Here is a 27,933-nt window from a genome sequence, read left to right as displayed (position 1 = left end):
GCGGAGTCTTTTCCTTTACCAGTTAAACCGATCGCATTAATCTAAGGAGTAGGCTAGGCTTCAAGTCATTGCTCAGACCTACTTAGTATTTTATATTCACTCAAGGCACCAAAGAGTTAGATTTGTGGAACATAGAGAGTTAAACCAACTGCCCCCGTTAACTCACGAGAGCACAACGGATCCCATGAGCTGAGTTCACTGACCTGCTGGTAATTCGCGTCCTCCGGCAGGAACGTGTGATCGACTGGCTGAAACCTCAAGTTGATATGGGGGAAATTATGTAGCCAATACGTCCACCATGGTGCAATGTAATCTACCCGTGCCGATGACATCCCTGCTAAAATTGTTGCAAGCGAGTAAAAAAAAAAAGCTTTACTTCCCTCCTTAAACAGCGGAAAACCAGAGTCCGCTTAACCTGATGGCTCTTTTCCTCTTCGCAAACAAAAGAACAGCATTGAAAAAAATCCAAGCGATACGAATTAACGTTAATTGCTACAAGCTAAAGGTAGAATAAAAGGAAGTAGTTGATCCCTCAGTTAAGACATCCAAAAATGGGAGTTGTAGATCAAAATTAACTTGTCTCATTGCCCGATATATTCCTTTGAGGTACAGCCATTCTTCCGCTGGTCTGGCAGTCATTCACCCACAGACGGATCCACGCGGAGTAGCGTCAGGAGCAGTGGGGGCGCGCTTGAATCAGGGACACGGGACAGTGTTTCGAGAGAAGAGACGGGAGAACCGAAAAGACCTTCGGTTTAGAAAACCTTGACCTGCTGCCTTCAAGGGAGCATGGTGACTACTGACACACATCTACTGGCAAAACTGAGCTATTAGTTCCCGTTTGCTCGTACAAATACAAAGATCTATATAAAGGGGTAGATGTGGGTTAATTAGCTTATCTCAATGTAATGAACCTTGATTCTCAGAAGTGGGCGACCCTGTGGTTGTTGCCTGACCAGTTTTTTCTATGTGCTGCAACACTGCCATCTGCTGTACGAAACCTATAAGAACGAATAAAATCGCAGACGCCCAGACACAATTTGTTACCCTGCAGAAATCAAAAGGGGTTTTGTAGAATTATTGAAAGTCTTAGAACAGCGTTAACTACATACATACGTACATTAAATAAATAGACCACTCAAATACAGCAAGGCTATAGGTTCAATATCCAGCGGCACTTGATAAAAATACATTTGGTCATACAATTATTCAAAGCAGGACATCTCGAAGCAGAAATACTGCCAGAACATAATAAAAGCCCATCTTTGGTGTATTCTGTTGATCTTCCAGAAAATAAAGTCCACAGTTCCTGCTATGTGAGAGCATCGCATCTTATTCCCGCTCACATTTTACTGCTATACGGGTAGACAATGAGCATCAGTGGACTGTGAGCTGTAGTCGCATTGAGAAACTGATCAATTATACCCCTAAAGGGTTCATCAGACAGGACCCTCTGAAACGAGGCACCTTGGGGTTGGCTGATACTCCGGTCAAAGGGTCACACTGTTAGCTACTTGATGTTACCACATGTAATGCCTTATTCAGCTTATATCCCACACTACATGCATGCAATTAAGTGTTCTCTGGATTGGACTGACCTTGACAAACTGCAAGTTGTAAGTTTAGTTCAGAGACCTCCACAATCTGGCATACCCTACTGTGGGCTGCTCCATCCCTTCTGAACATCCATGTCAGCAGTGAATCAATTGACTGTACAAGCCCAGTGACCTTTTCCAGGCCCTCCAGAAGACCTGCTTACTGAAGTTGCAGTTGCCATATAATTGGTTGCTGGTTGATCAATAACTACACTAGTTTTAAGGCGTGCTTTATTCAATAGCCACTGTAATTATAATTCAGACTTATTAACCCACCGCCCCCCATCCAATCTTTCTACAGAAAAACTTTAACCTGCTCAGCAAGGCACCACACAGCATTTAGGGCATTCACGGTTTATCAGATTTGTTACCAAGAGATGGGTAGTATTAAAACTACAATGTAGCGTCAGCTCTATGGAACCAATAAAGGTAAACGTTCAGACAAACAAATGAGACCAAAATCAAGAATTTATTTTTCTCCATTTTTATTACATTTTCCATTTTTGTACAAGTGAGACATCTACTTCAGTTCCTTCACGGCCAGACCTACAAGAGAAAAAAAAAAGACGACAAGACACGTGTGAAGGTGGCATCTTAAGCACGATAAGCACTCAAGGAAATATTCAAGGCAGTCATGAGTCAGACTTCCATTCAACTCTTTCATATGAAAACTCAACAAAAGGCATCAGTCTGTGTTTGCATGTCAATTATTAAAAGTGAACATCATCCACATGGGGAAAGACGGAAACCCTCGCTGCAAGCGGAGTTGTAGTCCGTGCTCTTATTCACATGCTGAGAAATACACAAGTGTTTCCACTAAGCCTTTCCCATTGAGCATGAAGTTCCCCGTTTCTCATGATAGTTATGACAAATCTAGGGTTTGGTTTTGAGAATTGCATACATTCTACTAATAGACACTGGATTTACAACAAAAGGCTTTGTGTGTCGTTGAACCGGTGGAACTAAGATTTCTGATTGAGACAAAACTTAGCACTTGGTCCATACGATATTCTCGCAAGCGTGTAATGCACAGAGGGCACAGAATCAAGCCCCCGGTGTTTGGACATCTTGCGTGGAGGTCACGGTCACAGGTGGATTCATTCAGAATAAGTCCACATAAGTATTCGGTGTCACCCAAAAAGTAACTAGCTATCTCTGCTTGAACCGGTATATTATTTGGTTATGTGGGTTTAGTATGTATGAATGTACACAACTGTATCCTGGAGGGGTTCTTTCCGGAAAAATACATTTCACTGTATGTTTTAGATCCCTTGTGCCATACATCAGAATTACTACAGCAGTGCTTCTGTTTAGATACATTCTGTACATACATACAGAGGGCATTACAGTTACATGAAAAGACAAACAAGGGCAGGTGGACAACATCCACTAACAGTTGCTGAGGGACAGGACTAACCACCCCTAAGATGCACACTGTCCAGGAACAAACAGCATCCAGTCACCCTCGATACAGCTCATGCCACTCTAGCCTGCTGTGGTGAGAGTCTTACCTGGGGGAAGGGACTGCTTGAGCTTCTCTGCCTTCTCCTTGTCTGTGATGACCAATGTGTACAGGTACCTGCTGCAGCGCACCTTGAACTTCACATTGTCCTTGTTCTTCTTGATTTTGACAGCTAAAGAATCAGACAAAAAGAAGAAAAGAAATGTAGGCATTAGTACAAACTAGCTGAGGCAGAGCGACAACTTCCAGTTGAGCAAGGCCTAACAACCCCTCGCCAGCCCAAACCTTCAGAATGTTCTAGAGTCTAGTGTTTCCGTACATTAACACACTATAGCAAAATCGTATGCATTTCCCATTCTCTCATGATTCTCTGACACTGAACAAAGCCACCCTGCTTTTGCGCAACAATTATCCTTAAGAAACCGCTGAGAAGAATCCGCACATGTATAAAAACCCCATAAAACTGTTTCGTCATTTCTCTGAGACTTGGCTGACATCACACCTAATAAAATACCTACAAATTCACAGGAGAATGACTCGCACTAAATGGGCACAAGGCACTGTACAAGGAACATGTAAAATAAATGTGGACACAAAGTCAGCAATGGATAGCCAAATGATCATATATAGGATGTGGCAAATGGATAGCAATGACCAACAACAATACATTCACTGCACTAGCCATTACAAACACACCAACTGGGGCTATGTTATCTGACAAGCTTTCAACTCTAAATTACAAGCCTCACCTGCAAAATCAAGAACTCACTACACCTTTTGTCTCCAAATCTGGCTACTACCCCTGTAGATTACCTCACTACCATCGCACACCTCCCTGCTGAATTTATGCGAATACTGAAAACAGCAAACAGCTTGGGCATCACCTCATCAGTGACCAAATACAAACACTGCTTCCAGGTAACACCAAAAGCTGTTGTTCCAAAAGCTTTGTCAGTCATCATACAAAGGCTGAATGCAGGGATATGACATATTTGGCATCCTTCCTTTAGCATTTTTCGAGAAGCATGTTAGTTATGACAAATCAATGGTTTGATGTTTGAGACTTGCATACATTCTACTAAAAGGCACTGGATTTACAACAAAAGGCTTGTGTGTCGTTGAACCGGTGGAACTAAGATTTCTGATTGAGACAAAACTTAGCACTTGGTCCATACGATATTCTCGCAAGCGTGTAATGCACAGAGGGCACAGAATCAAGCCCCCGGTGTTTGGACATCTTGCGTGGAGGTCACGGTCAGACACACAATTTAATTAATTCAGAATAAGTATTCGGAGTCACCCAAAAACCAGTGACCAAATACAACTCTGCTTCCAGGTAAACCCTTCTGTGTGTGTTCCAAAATAACAAAGGCTGAGTGCAGGGATATGACTTACATTTGGCATCCTTCCTCCTTGCTGTGAGCAGAAAATCTTTGATTTCTTCGATTTTGCGTGGCTGTTTAGAAACACAACAATCTTTAGGTTAGACATTGCAGAGGAAGTCACAACTTAATCTTGAATTAACTTCGTTGGCAGATTGCACATGTTTGTCAGTGGACCGGTCGGACAAAGATTCTAGAAAAATCGAAAATTTGCAAACATGCTTAGGCACCTTGGGCACGGTGCAAAGACTTTGGCGCTAGGACAGCCTGCGTTGTCAAAACATCATCATGCAACCACCCATACTGACTAGCAAGCCACCATACTAACATAGTGGTACAACACTAGCCTTGTAACGTGCATTTGATGAATGGTTTTAACAGACTTCTAGGAAAACAGTTGCTTTGAATTATGGTAACGTTTGCTGCCTTGGTGGCGGATAGGTAACTGCATCCTACACACTTTATTGGATCTGCCTGAATTAACATGGATCTCATCAAGCTAACATTTCTCTGCTACCGGGCAAATGCTAATAGTTAGCCAACTAGACCATTAGCCTTCTATATTTTGATCACCTCGGCATACAAATTGAAACGGCACAGATGTAAGCGGCGACTCTTAGGCATTATACTGAATTACGGATACATTACACACACACACACACAGCACATGCATTAAAAGCTAACTGGCTAGCTACTTACCATCTTGCTCAGATGGCTGACTGGATGCTACGGACAGAAAGAGACGTGGAAAAGATTAACATGACACAACAAATCTTAAGTTCACAAATAACATTTCCAGTTACAAGAGAAGTACTTCTTAGTTCATATTATAAACTTGTATCACTAATGGAAAAGACGATGCACTAAGATTTAAGTTGGATTTTGATGCATCAAAAAATTGTTCCTTACACAGTCTACAAGCGAGGAGGGGAAAAGGGGCGGAACTTCCGTTAAGGAAGCCTTTATACAAAAGCACGGCCAAAGGAAGCATTTCATTCACGACCGCTCTTTCTAAAGCCCGACTCCTGGCGGCCTGGTTCCTGTACTGAATTATACGAATGATGAATTGGGATGTCCAATTTTGCTTCAAACACAGAAAATCATTTGTATTTGTAGAGCGTCATGTTTAACAAAATATAATTAGAGTTGATAGTTGGATATCACAACAAATACATTAAAAACACTATAAACTATGAGTTCACAATTTCACACTCGTTGTGGTGGCGCTGGCGCAGATTGTAAGGCGTTGCGCTCAGTACTACACACGTGTTCATAGGTTCGATTCCCGTTCGGGTTGTGGGTGTCCGCTGATGAGACTGCCATGCTAATACCGATGCAACAGGAGGACTCTGTCTCCCTGTGTGTATATGAGTTCAGTTGAACTTCTCATACTGAGACCTCTGAGGACACACACCCTGAGCATCCCTAGGCCTACTCAACTCAGATCCCTCACTCTGTGTGGCACTTGTGATGAGCGTCCAGTCTGGTCATTGGGGGGCCAGATTTTTTTTGTCTGTTGGCTTGCCTATCACAATACTGTAGATACCACTTTTGAGTTTATCAAATATACCATGTGTGATCAGTGGTCCAATGGTTAGTGTTGTTGAATAACAATTAGCTGACCTGAGTTTCAATTCCGGGGCAATGCAAGATGCTCTTTGGATAAAGGTGTTTGTTAAAGTTGCTCTTTAGGATCACTTTGTCCCATTGATAGCCCATGACTTACATATACAACAGTAATAGTGGGATAATGTCTTCATCGACAACTACATCTATATTTTTCCTTCATACATGCACATTTCAAAGCAAATGCTGTACTGCACCACTTTTGTATAGTTGGTAACAAGGCTGCAAACAAACAAAACAAAGCAGAAAACTGAATAAAGTTTCAGCAAAAATCTGAATAATGTTATTTTATAAAATAAATGTATTATTCCTCGGAGCGACTTCAATGACAGACCAGCATGCTCCATTGCGTCACACAGTTGCTCAAATACATCCTTGGCTGTGGTACGGCCTTGCATTGTTTTTACACAAAGTAATTCCTCTGTCACTTCAAACTGGTTGTTAACACCGCAGAGAAAAACCGGAAGCTGAGTATTATCATTTATGTCAGTACTCTTGTCCAGAGCCACAGAATACGCACTGAAAATGTTGCCTTTGACACGCAGCTAGATTCATTTTCTGATAATTACCGCTGAACTATACATAATCCCATTTATTATTCAGTTACTTGTCAAAACGATGGGAAACATTCCCCCAAAATACCTATTTTAAATTATTTTGTTGCCATTTCGTGACTTCCGCTAAGAAAAAATTGTTCTTCACGCAGATAGATCTTTAAAGTTCCAGGTGTTACTTGCTGACTCCTCAGTTTCCATTACGTTAAATGACTGGACTACTTGTATAATGTTATGAAAGACGTGAATAAGAAGCACAAAACCTGTTGCCAATGGCAGCGGTAAACATTGGGGTGGCCCATTCAAATCAATGGAACTTTTTGCAAAATTCTGAGGAGCCGGCAGGCCGGATTAAATCACTTGTATATACACATATATATGTGTGTGTCTGTCTCAAACTCCGGCTCCATATATACTCCATATATATATATGTCTATGGCTTGAGACCCCTGGTAACCCAATTGTTGGCTGAAGTCTATTGTGATCCTAAGGCAGAAAAAGACATTGAATGGAGAATTATTTTGGTAGCAACAAGTGTTCAACTAAGAAGACCATTTGTACCATGTGTGAAAGAAGGTGAATTGTCTTCTGGTGTTTGGGATTGTGTTCATAGATCTAGTGAGCAGGCCATGTGCCTGAGAGGGGGAAAAAAACTCTATTACGTTATAGTCATCCACTGATGAGCCGTTTCTCAAGCATCTTTCCCAGAGGAAATGTCTGTATACAGGGGAAATGTCCTGTTCAGAATGTCTCATGACTAGATCACTGACTGATAGACTTTTAATTAGCTTACTTTCATGTGTCTGTTTACTAAAGACAAGCCTGGGATATTTTTCATGGGTAACAGGCTATCTCATTATCTCTGTTTACAAACAAACAATGTTCTGGCTGATAACACCTTGCATTCAAAATGACTTGTTGACAAAATGTCCCATTGGCTCAAACAATTATACTAATGGGATTTTCCATGACATATGTGGATTTTGTTTGTTGACACAATGCATAGTTTGTTAATTCTTAAGGACAGATTGTTTACTGTAAAATGATTATCATTTCAGAGTTACAAGAAAATGTAGGCATAACATGAACTGTTTTTCAAATGTTTAGGATTGTAATACAATAATGTGAAGGCTTACGATGGCGATTTCTTACCATTTTTTTAGGCCTCGTTATAGCAGTCTTGGGGTGATTCTCATTTCCTGTATTTGTCAATCCTCACTTCCTTTCATACGTCCTAATAAACCAACCTTTAAAAACAGCTTGTTAAGAAGGAAAACCTTACATTACAAACTGAACTGAATTAGACCTACTATATGTCAAAATCTGTAGAAATTGCAGACAATATAAGGTATTAGAATATACCTACAGAAGGCCCACCATACTTCAGCTGTTGAAGAATGCAGACAATATAAGGTATTAGAATATACCTAGACAGAAGGCCTACTTCCGCTGTTGAAGAATGCAATAATTCTCCATTATCAAATCCTGTTGAGGAAGTGTGATAATTTGCTGTCCTTATGACATGGTATGAATGTATTGCTGCAGAAGTAACAACAATTGCTTGCTGTGACAATGTATCGCTCTTTTCAGTTCACATCCATTTTTACCCCTCTAATTTTTGTTACCTCCACCCTTGATTCCACTTTTCTTAAATGATAAATGCCTTTTTTGGTTGTGTCTGACAAACTAAACACGACTTTGTTTTCATAGAGGCCTGATTTATTTTATTATAATCAAATCGTCTTTAAATCAATTAAATCACTTGATCACTCTATTTTCCATTGCACCTCTATTTTTATCAATTAATTTTTGTTACCTCCGTCCCTCTTGGAGCAGGCATGCAAATAACGTTATAGGATGAACAGACCTTCTTTGGTGGCAAAGAATTGATGCCGTCAATTGTTCATTACGACAGTGCTGGCAATGTCGCAAAGCGACTAAGCTAGTCTGTCCGATCAGATAGCCAACTAGTTTGACATGCACGCTTAGCATCGCCTGTCTTAACCAAATGATTGGTTTTCCAACAACAGTAACGTAAACTGAGGATTTGAGGAACTGACACGTCCATCGGACACAAAAAGGTTATGAATGTTTTGTCCTCTATGCCTTTTATCTAAAACTGGCGGAGCAGCGAGGCAAGAGAGAGCGAACCTTGTGGTTTTGCGTCAGGGGGTGCGTCACGCTACTCGCCTTCTGGGATGCGTAAGCAGCAAACAACGGAGCTCGCTTTATTATGCATTTGTTTTCCCAGAACTACCGAATCGTCGGCGACCGGAACAGGGTCTGGGTGCGTTTGTGTAGGTTTTGGGATTACACATGGCTCCGATCTCGGCTTTATTGGTGTAATTATCAAGGCGGAGTACTCAAGTGAGGAAGTGGGATGTGGCCTGCCTGTATTTCATGTGGCTGTCTGAAATGTGAAATTGATAAAAGCAGCGCTTCGGAACGGCTGCATGGACATATTTTGGATCGCAAACAACATCTTTCTCTGCTGCAGCTCTGTGACTTATATCTTACCACGACTTCGTAGACATGTCGCGGAGTCTGTTTGGATTCATTCTTACAGTATGTGAATTATAGCTAGGAAGCCTGATGTACACTCCCATACGGACGAGCCATTGAAACATTCGAGTCAGTTACAATGTCGACACAACATCGCATGATGGACACCTCGCTGGCACTGGAGAGACTGGAGATCACCAGTTCCGTAGGCAACCGAGGAACGCGTCTGCCCGGATCCGTGATGAGGGAGAAGACCGTTCCGACCTCCGCTCACACTCACCTGAATGGATGTGTCCCACTGACCCATCAGGTGGCTGGCCATAAGTATGGCGTAGACAAAGTAGGTCAGTAGACTAACACTATTCGCCACACACGTATGCCAACTACGGGTACCATTAAATGCATAACTGTCGTTTTGTCCAAATAGAAAAATTTGGGTTGTGAGCGAGGTAACTGTCAACCCCGCTTGGCCACCTTGATGTTTTCCACAGCTGTTCACTAAAAATGCTAAAGGTCTCCCTCTGTACACACGATTCAATTGGACTGTTATCAATTTGCTGTCACAGACCATCATTAAGCAATTTGACTTCTCGAGATGCTAACACTTTAGTGATGCACTCTTAACTCTTTTGCAAGCATATGTTTAGAATTTCGAGCAGCTGTGCTACTGCATTTAATACACTGGCTATGCCCGCATTTCAATTCCTGTGATGTAGGATTACATACTCTCATCTCACCAAAACATTAGTATGTCATGTTTGGAAATGCTACTGGTCGCTATTTATTTAGTACGGCCCTGATGCAGAAGCATTCATCTGAACAATTATATTGGGCTCAGGGAGTGGCGGCAGGGATTCGTTCTAGGTTATGCCCTGTCATGATGGCTTACGTGATATGGCCTGTTCACGCGTTGTGGACCGCAGCCTCTCCTTGCCTGTAGCGAGGTTAGCTCATGGGACTGTGTGGGAACCGTTTCCAGAAAGCTCCGTGAGGGCTCTTTGACTTGACCTCTGCACAGATTAAATACTAATGCTTGGAGCCTTTCACATTTTCAGTTTCAGTGAGAAGTGACGAGCAAGGCAGAGTAAAGCCTTTGCCTGGTCAGTGCGTGATAAACAGGCACGCACAAACACACCCTCTTCACACCTCAGAGCTCATCTTCTGCATGCAGAAGAGTTTGAAATAACTCTTTGTGTGTGTGTGTGTGTGTGCGTGTATTGTTGCGTGTTTAAAGAGATTGTGCAGGAGTTGCAGAAAAACAGCTGTTGTTTATTCCCCTCAGAACAAAATAGTCCTTCTACCTAGATGTGAATGGTTACATGATTGGATTATAGGCCTAATGCCATGGCATCCCTAGCAGAAATATGACAGATTAGTTTAGACACTGAGCTCAATTTTAAATAAATGCTGACTTTAAATGGACATATGTGCCCTAGTAGGAGCGGGTCATTTCTTGTGTAATAGGGGCAGTTGTACCGGTTGTTTATTTACCTGATTATGCAAACCATGAGTCGTAACAAAATACCCAATGTTGTGTAGCACATGGCAACGCAAGAGCTTGTGGAGTGTATGGTTGGTGATGTAATGCTCCAGAGTGTTTGTGTGTTCCAACAGGAGTTTATCTAGTATCTGGAATAAGTCTGTTTCTTAGATAACATCTGAACGTGTTGGTGTGTGGTTTTTTTCTTCTTCTTCTTCTTCTTTCTGCTCAGACTATAAATAGACTCACATTAGATTCACTAGTTGAGAAGGAAGGTAGATTCTAAAATATGTTTGCAGATGTTTCAAAGCAAAGGGCAGTTTGTTGTATATGGCTATTAACTAATGAGTTTGGTTGGACATCTTCACTCCTTGGTCTTCTCGTGGTCTTCTTGATAAGATGCTGGCCAAAAGAGCCTGTTGTATGGGGTATATTATGGGATATAAGAGCCTGTTGTATGGGGTATATTATGGGGTATGAGAGCCTGTTGTATGGGGTATATTATGGGATATAAGAGCCTGTTGTATGGGGTATATTATGGGGTATGAGAGCCTGTTTTATGGGGTATATTATGGGGTATATTATGGGGTATGAGAGCCTGTTGTATGGGGTATATTATGGGGTATAAGAGCCTGTTGTATGGGGTATATTATGGGATATAAGAGCCTGTTGTATGGGGTATTTCCATACACTTGTTCAGCAGTTCTTTCAAGCACTGTAGCTGATTGCACAATTTGTACTTGTACATTTTTCTAGCAGAGCAAGGAGTCTTATTTGTAGAATCAGCTGATTTCATGCCGGGGCAAAGTACAAGCCTACACACACATAGCCTTGGAGTGCGACATGTAAGCTAACCAGTGCAGGGAAATATGCATTATATGACTACATAGATGAATAAGTAGCCTTCATTACGAGTACTCAGTAGAACAAGCTGTAATGGCTCAAGTAACAACAAGTAAGTGGTTGTTAATATTTGAAAAGCTGTAATTAAATGTGAATGTTAAATATCATTCCATTCAGATGTATGGCATGGTCTATTATTTTGGTCTGTCTTCTAAAATAAATTGCCACATTCGCACCTCACTGTCAAGCTCCGGATGTGAACTAGGATGTAGGTTTTAAACCAACATCATTAAGGCTACAGAATGCTAACAGTGCAGTGTGTCTGTTGTGTTTGGGCACAGGAATTTTGCAGCATCCCGACGGCACCGTCCTGAAGCAGCTCCAGCCTCCCCCGCGAGGACCCCGGGAGATGCAGTTCTACAGCATGGTAACCAGCCACCCCCTCGCCCCCCGACTCGCTAGGAGACGTGTTCATTCACAGGGTTGCTCTCTGAGGGCCGAGTGGGAGTTTGTTTATTTGTTACTTACTGTGTGTGCGTGCTTATGCCTTCCTCTGTGTGTTTGTGTGTCTCTAAGGGATGTTTCCAAAGTGACTTAAGTGAAGTGTGTGTGTGTGTGTGTGTGTGTGTGTGTGTGTGTGTGTGTGTGTGTGTGTGTGTGTGTGTGTGTGTGTGTGTGTGTGTATGTGTATGTGTGTATGTGTGTATGTGTGCATGTGTGCATGTGTGCATGGACTTCATCCAAAGAGACCTTTATCCAAAGCAACTGACAGTGCACTCAAAAACACAGTTGCGGGAGTGGAGCTTCATGAAGATATTCATCTCACAACTTTGAATTGGCTCGATCATCCCTTGTCCCTCTCGTTGACATATAGCAGTAGGACACTCTCCAAAAATGTAATTTACGCAGACCTCCGACGCGGCTGACCCGGCCCTTTGGGACAGCCGTATTTCAAATGTGCTGAGGTGTAAACAGTACACCTTCTTCTCCTCTCCTCGTCTCTTCTCATCGGACGCACAAAAACCGCAAGATGGCAGAGAGCCGAGTAAACTGAACCCACTGCCCTCCCCACAGGCCTTTTATCTCCCATGCTGAGCGGGTCATTACAGTCATTACTCCGCACCATAAAAGCACGGTGGCAGAAGGGGATCACTTTATGGTGTGTTTGAGTTGTGGTATATTGATTGTGCGGTGTGTAATGTTTTCTGAGCTTGGCTGTTGGGGGGGGGTCACTTTACAGTACAGTTGAGTAGTTGTTTATGGTTTGCGTCGCATGTTGCTCAGTTAATGCTCAGTTAATAGGGGTAACCCGTGTTTAGGAGAAATCGCAAAAGAAAAGACGAGTGGAAAATTTGGGGGGTGGCTATACGTACCTCTTCTTTTCCTCTGCAGAGACCGTTGGCCATCTTAAACGTTTTAAATAAAAACCTGAGTGATTGTGCCCAAGGCCTGCCATTATTCAAACTCAACGTCCGCCACTTTAAGAGGCCCAGTGGGACTGACTGCCTCAAGTATCCATGGCAAGGAATTTGGAACGTTCTGGTGGTGTGATGTCTTTGTTTTTTTGTCATCCTTCAGCATAAAAGTCCTGCACGTATCCCTCCTCCTCCCCCCTCACTCACACACACACACACACACACACACACACACACACAGGCACTGGGACTGGGTCGCAAAGATGGAGACACAAACCAGAGACATGTCTGTGCACTGTTTTGTGTCTAAAGTATGGCACTATTCAGACATGGTTTTCCTATACGGCTTTCCTTTTTCCATGGGGAACACACATCTATGTGATGTCTGCCACAGCGGTTGTTGTTGTTGTGCTGTTGTCTTTGTTCATGTCTTTCACATACACCAGGATTTGCTGAAGTGCTTCAAGCTTTTGTATTATGCATGCATTTACTTGGGTTCTCCCAAGCAAACACACAGTAAGGATTAAGTTCTCCCTTGTCTCTGTGAACACAGCAACAGCGCCGCTCAAACAGGTATCTAATGTTAGCCTTTAAGCAAATACATAACCCACTCGGTTGTATTCATCATTTTCCACACACACATGCACACAGAGCGACTTTACATAAACACACAACATATTTAAGTCTAACGTTAGCGTTGCCTTTCTGAGCTCATGCTGGAAAAGCACATTTGCACACACTCCCACACCTGTGATCTTATTTCCTTCCTCCTCCTCCTTCTTCTCCTCCTCCTCCTCCTCCTCCCCTGGCCTTGCGTGCTTTCCGTCTCCAATTATTCAACGCACTCATCTGCCCACTTGCTGGGGAGATGCTTCCCGTTGTCAGGGGCGATGTGTCAAGCGTGACGTGCTTTCGTAACCACCCTTTCGTAACCACCCAGGGTGTTTTTAATTAGGAGCTTCGCTACACCAAAACGCCTTGCTTCACGGCATGGACTGACCCGCTCCGCAGCTCCATCCGTGGGCTCACACCACCCACTCCCCTGGTGTGTTGGGTCCAGAATGTGGACAGTTTGAGAGAAGTGCAATCATTTACTTAGTTAAATGCTTTGTAGTTGCTTTATACATTCTTCCACCTCAGCTCTGGGTAAACTTACTGCTAGCAAAGAGATTTCTTATGGATTGTGGACCAGAACTGATTAATAAAGCTTCCCCTTCTTTTAAAGTTGCTTTAGGTAGCTTCCACGTCCCTGACTACTTTCACCATGTTGAACCAGTGTTGAGCTATAACAGACGATTAAGCAACAGCCATTCTGAGTCCTTTTTCGATAATGGTATCTGCTGCGTGACTACATGTAAATGTGATTCAGTGCATCTAAGTCTGCGAAGGGCACTTGGGAGGCGGTGTTTCATGGAATCCACATGGGAGAGTTGAAGGAGCTGGTGTTTACGAGTGTCGTCTTCTGTGTTCGCACCAGGTCTATGCAGAGGACACCAGAGACCCCTGCCTGTTGGACCTCCAGGGGTATTTGCCTAAATACTACGGCACTTGGTCCTCACCTGATGCCCCCACTGGTAAGAAGGCCTTCATCAAAAAAAAAATTGAACTTGTGTGCACAAGTGAGAGTTACCCCTTGTCGTTGTCTAGCTGCTTGAAAAAAATGAATGAATTGCAAAACAAACTACGTCCGGTCTTGTGTGCCGCTGCATGTTTCAAACATGGAGTACATGTTGTGTAGTAACGCCGTGAGGTAACGTTTTCCTGGAACAAGTGCAAGTATGAGTTTGTGGCTTCTCTATTTTGCAGCAACTGTGACCGGTTTGGCTCCATTATACGTTCCTGTTTTAGACACATTCGCGCCACCAGGCTAATAATAAACTATAATAACTACGAAGCAGTGTAGAGGTCACTTTGTGTATGCAGGTCAGCTTAACTCAAACCATTTTGCATTTAAAGTCACACTATTGCAATTTCTTTGTCCCATGGAACCATTAGATTCCACTTAACCCCAGTGTAATAAATTAAGCTGTTTGAGTCCAGAATGTTCTATGAAGACTACTTGAATTTGACTACAATTATTGCTACAGTTTGTCTGTTGTGAACTGGCCATGTGTGTCTGTATCTGTGTGACTGATATGTAAGACATGTGTTCATGAGAATTTTGTCTATATGTGTTCGAGGTTGTGTTGAGTTGGCCTGTCACAGTTATCACGTAATCACCTGATTGTGATTATTTTAACTGACCTCAATCTTAGGCTTACACTATAATAGTGGCATAAAATGAACAGAAAAAGATAATTAAATTGTAATAATTAAATAATCACAATAATAATAAATAAATCATTTGACAATCAATTGTCAGCTAAGATTTCTTGATTGTGAGCCCTAGTGTTGAGTGTGAATATGCATTCGACTAAGACGTGTCTTAAGTGCTCGTGTTTCATTTCCTAACGATGGGCTTCACTCCTGTGTATGTGTGTGTGTCCAGAGCTGTACCTGCGTTTGGAGGATGTGACTCGACGCTTCAGGAAGCCCTGTATCATGGACGTGAAGATCGGCCAGCGCAGCTACGACCCTTTCGCCTCGCAGGAGAAGCGGCAGCAGCAGATCCGCAAGTACCCCCTCATGGAGGAGATCGGCTTCCTGGTGTTGGGCATGCGGGTGAGCCTCAGACTCGCACACTAAATCTTAAAAGCAGCAGTATGGAGTTTTGCTCTAGAACTAGAGTGCTTACTACCTAAAAGGAATGCCAAAACATTCCAAACACCAACAACAGCACAGTTGTCATAAGGTACTCGTGCTCTTACATTTCCACGGGGGACGTAGTGCATAGCTTAGACGGAACGACGGGTGTGAACGACTGGTGTGTTTATCTGTCTTTCACATGACTATATATCATAAAAATGAGACGATACCAAAAACTAGTGGCCTATAAAAACTTCCTTCAAAAAGTGGAGGGAAAGGAGAGAAAAACGTAATAATATTCAAAGAAGTACTGCTGCTCAAGAAGTGATGGTGAATAGAAGGCCTGTTCATTGTATGTAATGAATTGGACACGGTCATTGATTAGATGTTGCTCGACCAACTGAGGGATGCTAAATTTAAATACTTTTTATCCAAAATCGCCAGGTCCACCACTTGTTAATCATATTTACTATCAGTGAGGGCAACCGGGGAGTGGGTTAATGAGCAGGTGGGATTTTCCACCGGCACATTTGGCTGTGCCAAGCCAGGATGTGCCAAGCTAATTAACAGGCACGACCAGTTGAACGGCGTCAAACTGCGCCACGATGGACCCTCTGCCGAGCAGGGCCAAACCATGCAGGTTCCACCTCCATACACGCTGAATGACATTGAATCTCCTTCGTGATTGGCTCAGTAATCATTTAGCGCGTATGAATAGTAACTATAACCGTATTAGTAAATGGTAAACTGCCCGTCAAGATTTCTACCACAGTAAGTGTGTTTAGGCAGACACTGAATTAGCAAAATAAACATATTCTCTCATTGTGACAAGTGGTATAATCTCGATCTCGATTGTTATTTGGAGAACTAGCAAGCTAGGCCACATAGAATTAGAAACAGCTAACATTAATGTTAGCAAGGAATAATAATGGAATCAATTTTAATCAAGCAACCTCCGTTATCTTTGACTAAAGGAAGAAGCACTAGCCTGTAAACTAAACAAGTTGGTTTCTTTTTAGACTTAACCAAATGTTTCCTTTGTGGGCTAATGTTATACATACTTAAATACATGTATGGCAACTGGGGTATAAACGAAGAAAACTAACGTTAAGGGGGATTTATGCTTGCCGTTGCTGTCTTTGTGCACAACGGTGCACGCCAAAAGTGACTTTTGGTGTTGTTTCGGCTGGTCAAGCACCTTCAAATTTTTGGAACCTCCGTCAAGCATACCGGCGTCTTTACGCTTTGTGTCGTGGAGTTCTTTGCCTCCATTTTATCAAATTAAATTTTTGTATGTCGTGACACCTCGACGGCCTTTAACCCTTACTAAAAGTGAGTGAAGCCACGCAGAGGGACGCCATTTGTATTGAAAATGGCATGGGGTTCCGAGACCACATCCTCCCCCACTGCTGAACCCCGTCATCCCAGGCTCCCATGCTCTCTCCCCTGGCTCCTGCCATTTGCTTTAATGAGTGTATGCCTAAGAGCGGGGCCATCTTCAAAGTCCTCCCCCATCAGACTCTCGCTTTAATTACTGTGCGCAAAAACCTCAGGAGAGGGCTGTGGGAGTTGAAGGCAGATAACCGGGGGAAAGAGGAGAGAGAGAGAGTGCATGGGTTTGTGTCAGTGTCAATTTGTGTGTGTGTTTCTGTGTGTGTGTGCGCATACATGCATGCCTGTGTGTGTGTGTGTGTGTGTGCTGGCTTGCTTATTTGGGTGTGTGTGTGTGTGTGTGTGTGTGTGTGTGTGTGTGTGTGTGTGTGTGTGTGTGTGTGTGTGTGTGTGTGTGTGTGTGTGTGTGTGTGTGTGTGTGTGTGTGTGTGTGTGTGTGTGTGTGTGTGTGTGTGTGTGTGTGTGTGTGTGTGGTTGTGTGCACTGGCTTCACCCCAGAATGGGGATGATTCACATCAAAAGCACGTTGTGCTTTCATGACTATAACCCTCAGACCTAAAGGGAGAGTGGTCAAAAATGTTCTCTCACTCACACACAAAACCCACGCACACACTCACACACAAAACCCACGCACACGCTCACACACACAAACACACACACACACGCTCACACACACAAACACCCACGCACACGCTCACACACACAAACACCCCCACACACACACACACACACACGCCTAAATAGAATAGCTGAAATGGAGTAAAAACTTGAAATCAATACTCCCTCGAGAAGGCTGAACACAGTCATGCAAATACTCAATACAAATGAAATTCCAGCTGAACATGGATTGTTTTGAAACACATCAATATTCAGTTACTCCGTAGTGGGGCTGACTCCCAAACAGTTATGCCCCCTAGTGACCTTTAGATAGATCCCTATCGACAGAGATGCTCTTTTCCATATGATATCGTAAATGGTACACTTCACGGAAGGCTGTGCATTTCAAATGTGATTTCTTATGTCCACCAGTGCAGGGGGAATGACTGCTACGCAGTATACAACCCCATTACATGTTGGATAAATGTACGCTAACATGAAAACACTAAAATATAATGAAAACACTAAAACATCCATGTCATGGCCCATTTCACAGAATCCTTACACAATATACTCCTGTAGTCCTGTAGTATTGTGTAATAATAATAATAATAATAATAAAACTTTATTTATATAGCACCTTTCATGCAAAAGAATGCAGCTCAAAGTGCTTTACAGCAAATACATAATATGCACAAAGAAATGACATGCACATAAAAATAGACATCAAAGAAACATAACAAAGATATAGTGCAAAAAAAAAAAAATTATAATTATAATTATAGAGATATATTTAATCCAACCCCTTAATATCACCAGTAGAGATTTAAATTAAATTAAAAGTATTTATATATATATATATAGTGCGAAGTGGTAGCTAGTTAAAGGCTAATGTGAAGAGGTACGTTAGATCTATATGCTTGAAGTATGCTTGACTGTAAAACAAATCAAGAATTTGGTGCCACTGAACATGATTGGTGGTGCATGGCCTGGTGAGAATGTCAGGAACTCGTACATCTTACTGTGTCCTGAACATCTCAAGGTAATTGAGTACTTTAATGTTGGCTTGGTACAGGATAAATATATGTTGAACAGGAATATCACACTTGAGCTCTCTGCTTCGGTTTTATTGCGGTCACGTTTCAGCAGTTATTTGCGGTCAGCTTGACCTTCTTGAGGTATTGTCCTTTTATTTCTTGTTGGCAGTCAGGTTGCATACATACACATTGAAAGAATACACTGAGAAATAATTTATAATCACTTGTTTGAGCTTTCTCGTTTTTTGCCTCTCAGATTAGGCTTCACTATCCAACACACACACACACACACACACACACACACACACACACACACACACACACACACACACACACACACAGGCGCTTCAAGTGAGTCTGTAGAACATAGGGCAGAAGCAGGGGGTCTTGTTGCGCCTGGGGTTGTGGTAGGAAACCAACGTTAGCCTTATCAGTCGAACAGGATGCTCTTATCTCACACAGCTCCTCCAAAGACAGCCCGCCCCCCTCCCCCACATACACACCCCACAGTTTAAACACAGGTCACTGGGGACGACTCCTAATTAGCTTGTGGTTCACCAAAATGAAGGGTGGTTTTTGTACTTATCCTGTGTTAGTATGCTTCTGGCGGAATTTAAGTTAATGGGAATCAAACCGTCATGCAGGGCCATTCATTTGCAGACGTCAGCGTGTTTGTATCACTTGGAAGTCACTTGTTGAAAATCTTGTCACACATTAGGCCTCGGCTAAGTGGAGACCTGAGAACAATAGAGCACTGACAGATATGCCTCCACTGTACTTCCTGGTCACTTAACGGAAAATTGCCATTGATGTGATTTTAAGAAAAATGTCTCTCAAAAGAGGAGCCAGCTTGAAAGTGTGTCTGCATAATTAGAGACAAGTGTTAGTCTCCATTGTGAGCCCACTGGCCACGATTTAAACGAGGTTAGAATCTCCGACTCCTTTACCATGAAATCGGCCAGCTCATCCTTTCTCACCGCGGCCTCTTCCCACTTACCGGGGGATGGACGGAACTAAAGTACCCTTACTGGAGGTGAAGTGATGGGGGCGAGGGATGCTTTATAGAAGGAGTGCTGTGGCACAAGTGCCTGTCTATTCCCATGGGGGGGAGCTCCATGTTTCTGGCAGGCGGTATGGAAAAATGGAGCGAGACCCCCATCAGTTACTCATCTCTCCGTTCCCTCTTGTTCGACCAACGGGCAAAGTGACCCATTAGCACTAATTGCCCCTTCATAATGTGAGAGGGAGAGGAACACTGCAAACACACACACACACACACACACACACACACACAGACACATATAAGGATGCACACACACAGACACACACGCAAGCACGCAGACACACACACACACACACACACACACACACACACACACACACACATTCCAGAGAGGGATCCCAGAAGCCCAGGGCATGAATATGAATTTCTCGTCTCATCCCCTTTTAGCCTTATTTAAAGTTGCAGCCCTTGTGAGATGAATAATACATTTTCCATTGAAAGTTTGATACTTTTTATTTATTTATTTATTTATTTCATTTCATTTTCATGCACCACCACTTGGAGGAGACATTTACCATGTTTGTTTTTGAAACTGTGAGCCTGTCCACGTATCCACATTGGGTTTTCCTGTACCCTTCCTCTAAGCTGGTGAATCTGGCTCATTTTGTATATGAGCCAAAGCATTTAGCTTAGTATTTATTTAAAGTGTTACCTCTGGGGCATAGTGTTTAGTTATGTGCACAAATTCACAACGCATCAGTTAACAGTAAGTGTGGGAAAATGGGGAATATAGTTTAGAGAGGTTATTAGATGCCCCTTGGATTCTTTCTGTCATTCATTAATTTGTACATTCTTTCTTTCTGTCTTTCTAGGTGTACAAACTGGACTCGGACACCTTTGACACATATGACCAGCACTTTGGTCGAGGTCTTGATCAGGACACTATTAAAGATGGTAAGGGCTGATTCCACAGAGAGGACAGGAGCACAGGAGCACAGAGACAGTAGCACAGGTAGCACAGGTAGCACAGTAGCACAGAGACAGGAGCACAGAGACAGGAGCACAGAGACAGGAGCACAGAGACAGGAGCACACAGACAGTAGCACAGAGACAGTAGCACAGAGACAGTAGCACAGAGACAGGAGCACAGGTAGCACAGTAGCACAGAGACAGGAGCACACAGACAGTAGCACAGAGACAGTAGCACAGAGACAGTAGCACAGAGACAGTAGCACAGAGACAGGAGCACAGGTAGCACAGAGACCGGAGCACAGAGACCGAGACCGAGACCGAGACCGAGACCGAGACCGAGACCGAGACCGAGACAGGTAGCACAGAGACAGTGGTTCTCCTAGTTAGATGTCATGTCTGTCTAGGATACATCTCTATCTGGCCTGTGCTTTGAACATTTTAATTGATCAATTAAATATCAATCAATATCAATTGATCTTGTTAAACTGATGAAACTGATGCAGAGAAGATAAAGATTTGGAATTTAGTCTTATGTCACTTGGAAGTACTAAAGTAATTGCTTTTTATATGATGAATTGACGCTGCCCTTGGTAATGATAGGCAGCAATGAAACTTTAGTTGAAGCATTAGTCTAAGCATCATCAATATTTCTATCTTTTTCTCGTCTCGCTTCTCCCTCCCCCACTTAAGGCCTCTCCAAGTTCTTCCACAATGGCGAGCGCCTGCGTAAGGACGCAATGGCCGCCAGTGTGCTGAAGGTGCAGCAGATCCTGCGCTGGTTCGAGGAGCAGAGCCGCTTCCACTTCTACGCCAGCTCGCTCCTGGTGGTCTACGAGGGCTCACCGCCTCCCGCAGTACCCGCCACCACCACGGGGGGTGCCCACGAGCCACTCAGCCCGGGGGGCGACGGCGGCGGCGAGAGAGAGGTGTTGCTGGAGTACAACAACAACATCGAGCAGAGCCTGTCAACCATGTACGCCCTTCACAAGCAGGGCTGCACCCGCCCGCACCACGCTGCCACGCCCGACAACGGAGGCTGGAGGCGCCCAGCGACGGTCGCCCAGCAACCCAACGGCAACTGCAACCCCAGAGCACTGGAGAAGCTGAACCAGGAGCGAGGGGAAGGAGACGGAGAGCAGCGTGGAGGAGGAGGAAGAGGGGAGGAAGAGGAGGGCAGTGAGAGGAGGAAGATGAGAGGGGGGAGAGCGCAGGGGCAGCCTGAAGGAGACGATGTGGAGGTGAGGATGATCGACTTTGCCCATGTGTTCCCCAGTGAGAGCCCAGACGAGGGCTACATCTACGGCCTGAAGAACCTGCTCCGGGTCCTCCGGGAGATGCTGGAGGAGTAGCTTCTCTCGGGTCTCGCCATTGAGTCTCCCCTCTCAGACACACACACACCCCTCTTTGTGAAAGTCCCACCCTGTGGCCCACGTCTGTCTGTCTGTCCAGTTGGACATGGAGGCGTGGTAGTGGCCCCCCACACATACAGTCACCCCCATGCCCTAAACTTCTGCACTATCGGCACTCAAACGGAAGGCATTTCCTTTATTGGTCTTATATATTTGTTTAGTGTGTGTGTGTGTGTGTGAGAGAGTGATTGTTTGTTTGTTTGTTTGTTTGTTTGTTTGTTTGTTTCTGTTGATATATTTGTCAGTATCTTACTCAGGTAAATTGATCTATATTTGTGTATCGGTCCTTTGCAAAGGTGAATTATTTTTCGCCAAGCTTGCAGTTTATCTCGCTGTAAACTTTGACACTTTGCTTCCGAGTGCTCTTGTTCTATGGTTCATAAAATGACAAGTACAGTTTTTAAGAAGACTTTTATTTTAACCAGATGTTTTTTTTTTTCTGTTCAAAGGTAGCAATTAGGAAAGTGTATCTTTTTTTCTTCCATATTTGTATTTGCTGCCAAATTGACCCTGTCTGCCCTATCAGAAACCCTGTTGATGGTGAAAACTTAAACATTTTACCTTGTGATTTTTTTTGTTTTTTTTACTATAATTATTTTAAGTACTTATCATTTGTACATACCATTTATGGACAGCTAACCTGTTTTGTGTAACCCATACCCAACATAATATGCAGCTTTGATGATTATGAAGATGAATTAGAGAGCATAAGGAAACTTGGTTTAAAGAATTGCAATCTAGAATGTTCCTCTTGTTGATTCAGAGGCACTGCCAAAGGGGTTTAGTGTGGTTGACGTGTATGCAACAGAATGTTATTGATTTTGGGCACCCTTCATGCAATCAACTGTTCATTTACTTGTAGCGCTGCCCAAAACTCTTTGTCATTGGTGAGGATTATTATTCCTAACAAGTTTGACAGTGCACCTTTTTGTTCTGAGAGAAGAGCCGTAAAGCTTTACTTACGTAAGCTTACAGCATTTCTCAAGCAATTTTTTATTTTTTTTTGCCTTGAGATGTAACAAGTAAAAAAAAAAAAAAAGGCTGACCATGCATACATACCACTTAAATGTTTTTAAATGCAGGAAGTGACCAGAAGGAAAGCTGGAGGTGAAACAAGAATGCCATGATACCCCACATACAGTAAATCTTAACTAACTGTAGAAATTTAAATGTAATGTAACGCATATGCATGGAAGACAGGAATGGCTATTTAAGTCTAGGTTTTGTTTGAAATGAAATGCTCGTATGTGGTCAAGCAACATGACAAATTGATTTCAGATATAAAATATATCTTTAAGATCATTATATCCAGTGTTGCTGTTTTCAGAGCAGTGTATCACTGCAGTTATTCATTTTCAGTTGATTTTATTTTGTAATTATTTTGTGCTTTTTTTGCTTTTTTTTAAAGATGTAGGCTTCTGTTGCTGTTAAAGTGTTAATCCTAATCATGATAGCATCTCATACAGTTTAAACTCATTATTACGATTCATACTGATGTCATTTCGAACCTACATTTCTGTTACTAGTGTGATTGCTTACACAATACTTACACAATCACACTAGTTTTATTTATTTTAATCTTCCTTATTCCACACATTTTTTGGCGCCGCTGCTTCTGCTCCTAGCGCTTTGGAGATTTTGGCACCACTTCAACTCTGACACGTCTGTCATGATCTCGTGTAGTGATCTTGTAAAAGTGTTATTGTCGTTTTTCATCCCTATTTTTTCCCCCCATTGAAATGGATGGTGGAACTTTTGCCTATTGTGACGTTACTCGCTCTGCCAGCTGTTGGCTACAGTAGATGGTAGCTGCCATAGCGAGTGAACCACGATTTCAACCCTTAAGTTTACATATCTGGCTGTTATCAGTGGTTTTCCAGTATGTGACATACTAAGGTAATACGGTACTGGTGGTACAGTGGATAGCTTCCCTGCTCTCCAAGCAGTATACACAGGTTTGAGTCTGCTCAATACCTGACCTTTACCTTTTTATTTGGACAGATTGTATATGTTCCAGGGCGAGCAGGAAACGGAGCCATCCAAACATATGCTGCTCACCTGCTGTGAATAATCAAAAAAATAAAGATGCCATCACCAGTGCAGATTAATAACAGTCCATATTTTAGTTGATGCTCTGCTCGTGTTAAATCAAAGTGACATGGTAACTTTAATATCTACGATAACCAAGTTAACCACTCAACTAGCTCCAGCCAACAACTAATGGGGTAACATAACTTGTCCGATGACAACATAGGGCAGCATGTTAATGTTTACAGCCTACATTGCGCATTGTAACATTTTAACCCACTTCATGGATACTCATCTGCTGTATTCTTTTTTTTTTTATAGATAAATGGAGAAACCCCCAACACTGTTGATTATTTACAGCCTACATTCCAGCTGATGTTGTGCCTGTGTAACATTAAACTCAAAGTGACGAGGTAACGCCTGCGAGAACAGTGCCCATTCATTGCCTGTAGTTGATTTGTCTACCATGTGATGCTGGAGTGGGCACTCCAAGGAGAGCGCCCACCTTCGATAACGACTAAAGGCACTGAATGGGTTGCTACATCAGAGGCCGGAAGAACAGAAAGTTAAAACACTGACTTTACTAACAGTCGTTTTCTACAGTTTCTTTGAGTTATTTAGGTAAACAGACACAGATGTATCTCTATAGGGATCCTTGCCATGTTGTCACACCCGTATATTAACATTTTCGAGCCCGTCAGTGGCTATAACAAGTGGTGTACTTTGCCGTGCATGCTTGCTCCAAAGGATTCCATTGTATAGCTGTTTTGCGGTTGCCAGTTTTAGCGTTCTAACTCAATCCTGGAGTGATGTCGATCATCTTTTTCACTAATAAGAATTTGGACCCAAAAAGATCTAAAAATATGGGCCCAGGTTGAAAAATCACAAAGTTTTCCTTTAGGTTTACTCTGTGTATTAGCCCACCATATTGGCTGATTGCTACCCAGCTACAGGTAGTGTTAGGGCTGTATAATCTGTCATCTGTTGGGCAAGGCTTAGCGAACCTCTGCTGCTGTTGAGCACTCACTCTTCACGTTTTCTTGGGGAATTGCATCTCTAGTTGGTATCATTTTTCTCTGCCTGGTTTTAAAAGTTTGATTTGCATTTTTGTTCTTCTGCAATGGGTGCAAGTGAATGTCAATATCTCGGAACATCTCAAACCCCTATTTTGGTGTGAATGCAAAAGATCATTTTGATCTGAACTAAAATCATTTCCAGTATTTTTTTTTATTATTTTCTTTTAAAGATTTTACTGTTGGTGTTTATCTTGGTTTACTGTTTTCTGTTGCCAGTATATGCACCTAGGGTCACCTCACTGTTATTTGTGTCATTAGAAGCATCATTTTTGTTGGTAACATTCCTGTTTGTGTGCCCTTGTTGAAAAGCAACATAATGAAAACTTTAAAAAGCATCTTGCAAAAAAAATAGTTTAGAAATCCTGTGCCCTTCGGGGCATCTTACAAACTGCCTTGGTGCCTTTAGAATAGTACAAAGTTCTTTCTACAGCTCCTTGAAACAAATGTCACAATATAAAGACTACAGAAGGCAGTTGCAATAAGGGGTTACAGTATGCAAGGACTAAACATAAGCAAGCCCTGGTATACTGCAGCTTAACTCAAGTTGAAAACTTGCTTTTTATCTGACAGCACTTTATTGAAAAAGGCCTTGACATCAGAGTAACACTAATAATTATAAATCGGCACCACTTGCCAGGCTGACGGGTTTTGGATTTAGATGGGAGGTTTTGCTGTCAGACTGCACAGAATTTGAATGCGTTTTGATTGCCAAACTACCTGATATAATTCTGACCAGAGGTGCATTTCCATCCAGAGCATCATTGTGCGACCATGGCAACAGAGGCCGTGTCCTAAATGATTGTCTCGCTATTCTTTAATGACAGCTTTGGAAAATGCACCCCTGGATACAAAGTGGTGGGTATCTCTTGCCGATTTTCTTAGAGTTTTGTTCGTCTATTTGTTACAGTGATCATGATGAACCTTATCAGACCATTTAGTGTCACCAACTATTTTGTTGGATCGGGTTAGCAGTTAAATACAGTAATAAAACTGATAGAGGACGGTTGATCTTGCAGAAGAGGATTGCGTACCTGGATGTCGCTGTGAAGTTGTTTTCCTATCTTAATTGATGCTCATGTTGGACTCTTGCCATGTCATATTGGATGATAGGGGTTCTTCAGATAAAGGTTTTATCTTTCCCTCTTGTGTTTCCTTCTATAGCAAATCTCAGTTAACAGAAGTATCTTGTTTACATTCCAATTATATTTTGCTGGCTAATAGTACTCATGTATCTTCTGTGTAGTTGCCAGTTGTAATCCTATGTATTTGGGTTGGTCATGCACTGAGTCTGGTTAAAACCCCATGTTGAAATCTTCCCTTTTTTACTGTGAATGAACCCATTGCTTGTGAACACCGTGAACTTCAAAATGAGCTGAGTGATTTAGCATTTTCTTCTTGTTGTGCATCTAGCCTTGTCATGTACCATGTTGATGTGTACAACTTTAACAAGGAAAGTCCAGGAAAGAAGGTGTCACTTGTGGTTGTCGCAGATGTAGGAAAACACCTTAAAATGGAAGCAGGTTATCATTTCCATTTTCAGTAGCACATTAGACATTAGCGACCTCTTTCAATGGCCTCTTGGAGTTCAAAGGAAAAAAAATGCTGCAATGACGTTTTAGCTGGACTGGATCAATTCGCCCATGGAGTTACACAAGGGTCATCACAAATATAACAAGTGTTTTTACTACTAAATTCCAACTGCACTCAAATTAAATGTTGTAGGGAAAATGGCTGATGAAGTCCACGCTAAAGTCATTGCACTCACACCATTAGAAACTGTGCCAGTCTCTGCTATTGCATTCTCAGATTTTATTTTTGGAAGTTTCAATGAATTATTTGTACACTGGATTTTACAATGAACAGTCAGATTCTCAACCAATCATGGCAGCATAGCTAATTGTGTGGGTAAAAACTAAACCAAAAAAAATAAATGAAAAGCCAGACTTTGCAGCACAAGTTACAGATGGAGTGAGGTATTAGTTTTAACAAGCAACATACCTTTGACCTTTGACCCCGGGCCTTGAGTCTCAAACATTCTTGTGGCACAAAGGATCGTCCTAACCTGACAGCTCTGTTGCATGACTGGACTATGATGACCTGATTGACTAAGCAAGTTGAGAATCCAGGCCCTTAGTTCTCAAGTCAAAGGGGTTGTGGCATGTATGTGGTCGTGCTCCTGAACATGCAAACCAATCATCTGTGCTTTGAGTTGGTTATTTGTGTTGCTCTTTCTCTAACCTCTGTTGTGCATCTCACATCTGGTGATGTTTCTCTGCTCCTAGATAGTACATCATAGGCAGGGCCGTGAGGGTGGAGGATCTTTTTCTGTGTGTCTGCTGTTGTTCCCTCCTTGCAAGTACATTGCAAATAAACTAATCATCACTTTTTTTTTTGTAAATGAATTATTGTATCATGTTCAAATGTACTATTTAGATGGATATAATAATGGACGAAATAATACATGTATATTTGGCAAATTATAATTACTAATAAAAATAAATTCCTAATGACCATGTGATTTTGGTGAGTTTTCTGTCCGGGGTATCTGCAACTGACCATAATGGTTTGTTGACCATAAGTCTCTTGTATCTTAGTTGCTGTTGGGTAGATGTATTTAGGAGTTAGGAGTGGGTTTCCTTTTTCAGAAAGCTCTAAATGGATTTGACTGGCAGCACTTTACCTCTGACACAACTTGCTGCATGTATGTATGTGTGCCTGTTTGAAAGAGAGACTGTATGCAATGTTCGTTTGAGGAGATGATTTCAGCAAATACCAGGGGGACAAGTTGGTTAATAGACTGACAATCTCCTCCATAGCTCAGCTGTCACACACACACAGACACACCTGTAAATTATTGAATGAAATCTAGGGACTT

General features: G+C 42.5%; 3 protein-coding genes and 1 non-coding gene across 5 annotated transcripts in view; 2 read left to right on the top strand and 2 right to left on the bottom strand.

Moving 5' to 3' along the window:
* Positions 1 to 888, bottom strand: part of ttyh2 (tweety family member 2) — a 74,537-nt gene extending 73,649 nt beyond the window's left edge. The window contains exon 1 of one of the 2 annotated variants that reach the window (XM_031561531.2): positions 204 to 888. In XM_031561531.2, coding sequence (XP_031417391.1) covers positions 204 to 332 — 129 coding nt within the window. In that variant the 5' untranslated portion in view covers positions 333 to 888. The remainder of the gene's footprint in view (positions 1 to 203) is intronic. The other variant, XM_012820021.3, reaches the window with a different exon arrangement.
* Positions 889 to 2,063: 1,175 nt separating this feature from the next.
* rpl38 (ribosomal protein L38) lies at positions 2,064 to 5,450 on the bottom strand. Its single transcript, XM_031561399.1, has 5 exons — positions 5,349 to 5,450; positions 5,139 to 5,165; positions 4,453 to 4,513; positions 3,107 to 3,229; positions 2,064 to 2,141 (listed from the first exon to the last, which is right to left on the bottom strand). Exons 1-5 carry the CDS (start codon positions 5,433 to 5,435, stop codon positions 2,116 to 2,118), a joined length of 324 nt encoding a protein of 107 aa, XP_031417259.1. The 5' UTR covers positions 5,436 to 5,450; the 3' UTR covers positions 2,064 to 2,115.
* A 291-nt stretch (positions 5,451 to 5,741) lies between these two features.
* Positions 5,742 to 5,848, top strand: LOC116218852. Its single transcript, XR_004163057.1, has one exon. It is a non-coding gene; the product is annotated as a small nucleolar RNA U6-53/MBII-28 (small nucleolar RNA).
* Positions 5,849 to 8,497: 2,649 nt separating this feature from the next.
* On the top strand, positions 8,498 to 27,569 carry ipmkb (inositol polyphosphate multikinase b). Its single transcript, XM_012820007.3, has 6 exons — positions 8,498 to 9,465; positions 11,786 to 11,871; positions 14,337 to 14,433; positions 15,348 to 15,520; positions 20,446 to 20,527; positions 21,236 to 27,569. The coding sequence occupies exons 1-6, from the start codon at positions 9,261 to 9,263 to the stop codon at positions 21,892 to 21,894; spliced, it is 1,302 nt and encodes a 433-aa protein (XP_012675461.1). The 5' UTR covers positions 8,498 to 9,260; the 3' UTR covers positions 21,895 to 27,569.
* Positions 27,570 to 27,933: the final 364 nt, after the last annotated feature.

This window comes from Clupea harengus, chromosome 23 (assembly GCF_900700415.2).
Source record: "Clupea harengus chromosome 23, Ch_v2.0.2, whole genome shotgun sequence".
Classification (NCBI taxonomy): Eukaryota; Metazoa; Chordata; class Actinopteri; order Clupeiformes; family Clupeidae; genus Clupea; species Clupea harengus.
This window is presented reverse-complemented; position numbering and strand designations above follow the sequence as displayed.

Coding starts and splice junctions, on each gene's coding strand:
- rpl38 (XM_031561399.1), bottom strand. CDS start 5,435: ATGAAATGCTTCCTTTGGCCGTGCTTTTGTATAAAGGCTTCCTTAACG. Junction 5,166..5,348: donor CCTCCTCGCTTGTAGACTGT/GTAAGGAACAAT, acceptor TTCTGTCCGTAG/CATCCAGTCAGCCATCTGAG. Junction 3,230..4,452: donor AAGGAGGAAGGATGCCAAAT/GTAAGTCATATC, acceptor CTGATTCTTTAG/CTGTCAAAATCAAGAAGAAC.
- ipmkb (XM_012820007.3), top strand. CDS start 9,261: ATGTCGACACAACATCGCATGATGGACACCTCGCTGGCACTGGAGAGA. Junction 9,466..11,785: donor GTATGGCGTAGACAAAGTAG/GTCAGTAGACTA, acceptor GTTTGGGCACAG/GAATTTTGCAGCATCCCGAC. Junction 20,528..21,235: donor TCAGGACACTATTAAAGATG/GTAAGGGCTGAT, acceptor CCCCCACTTAAG/GCCTCTCCAAGTTCTTCCAC.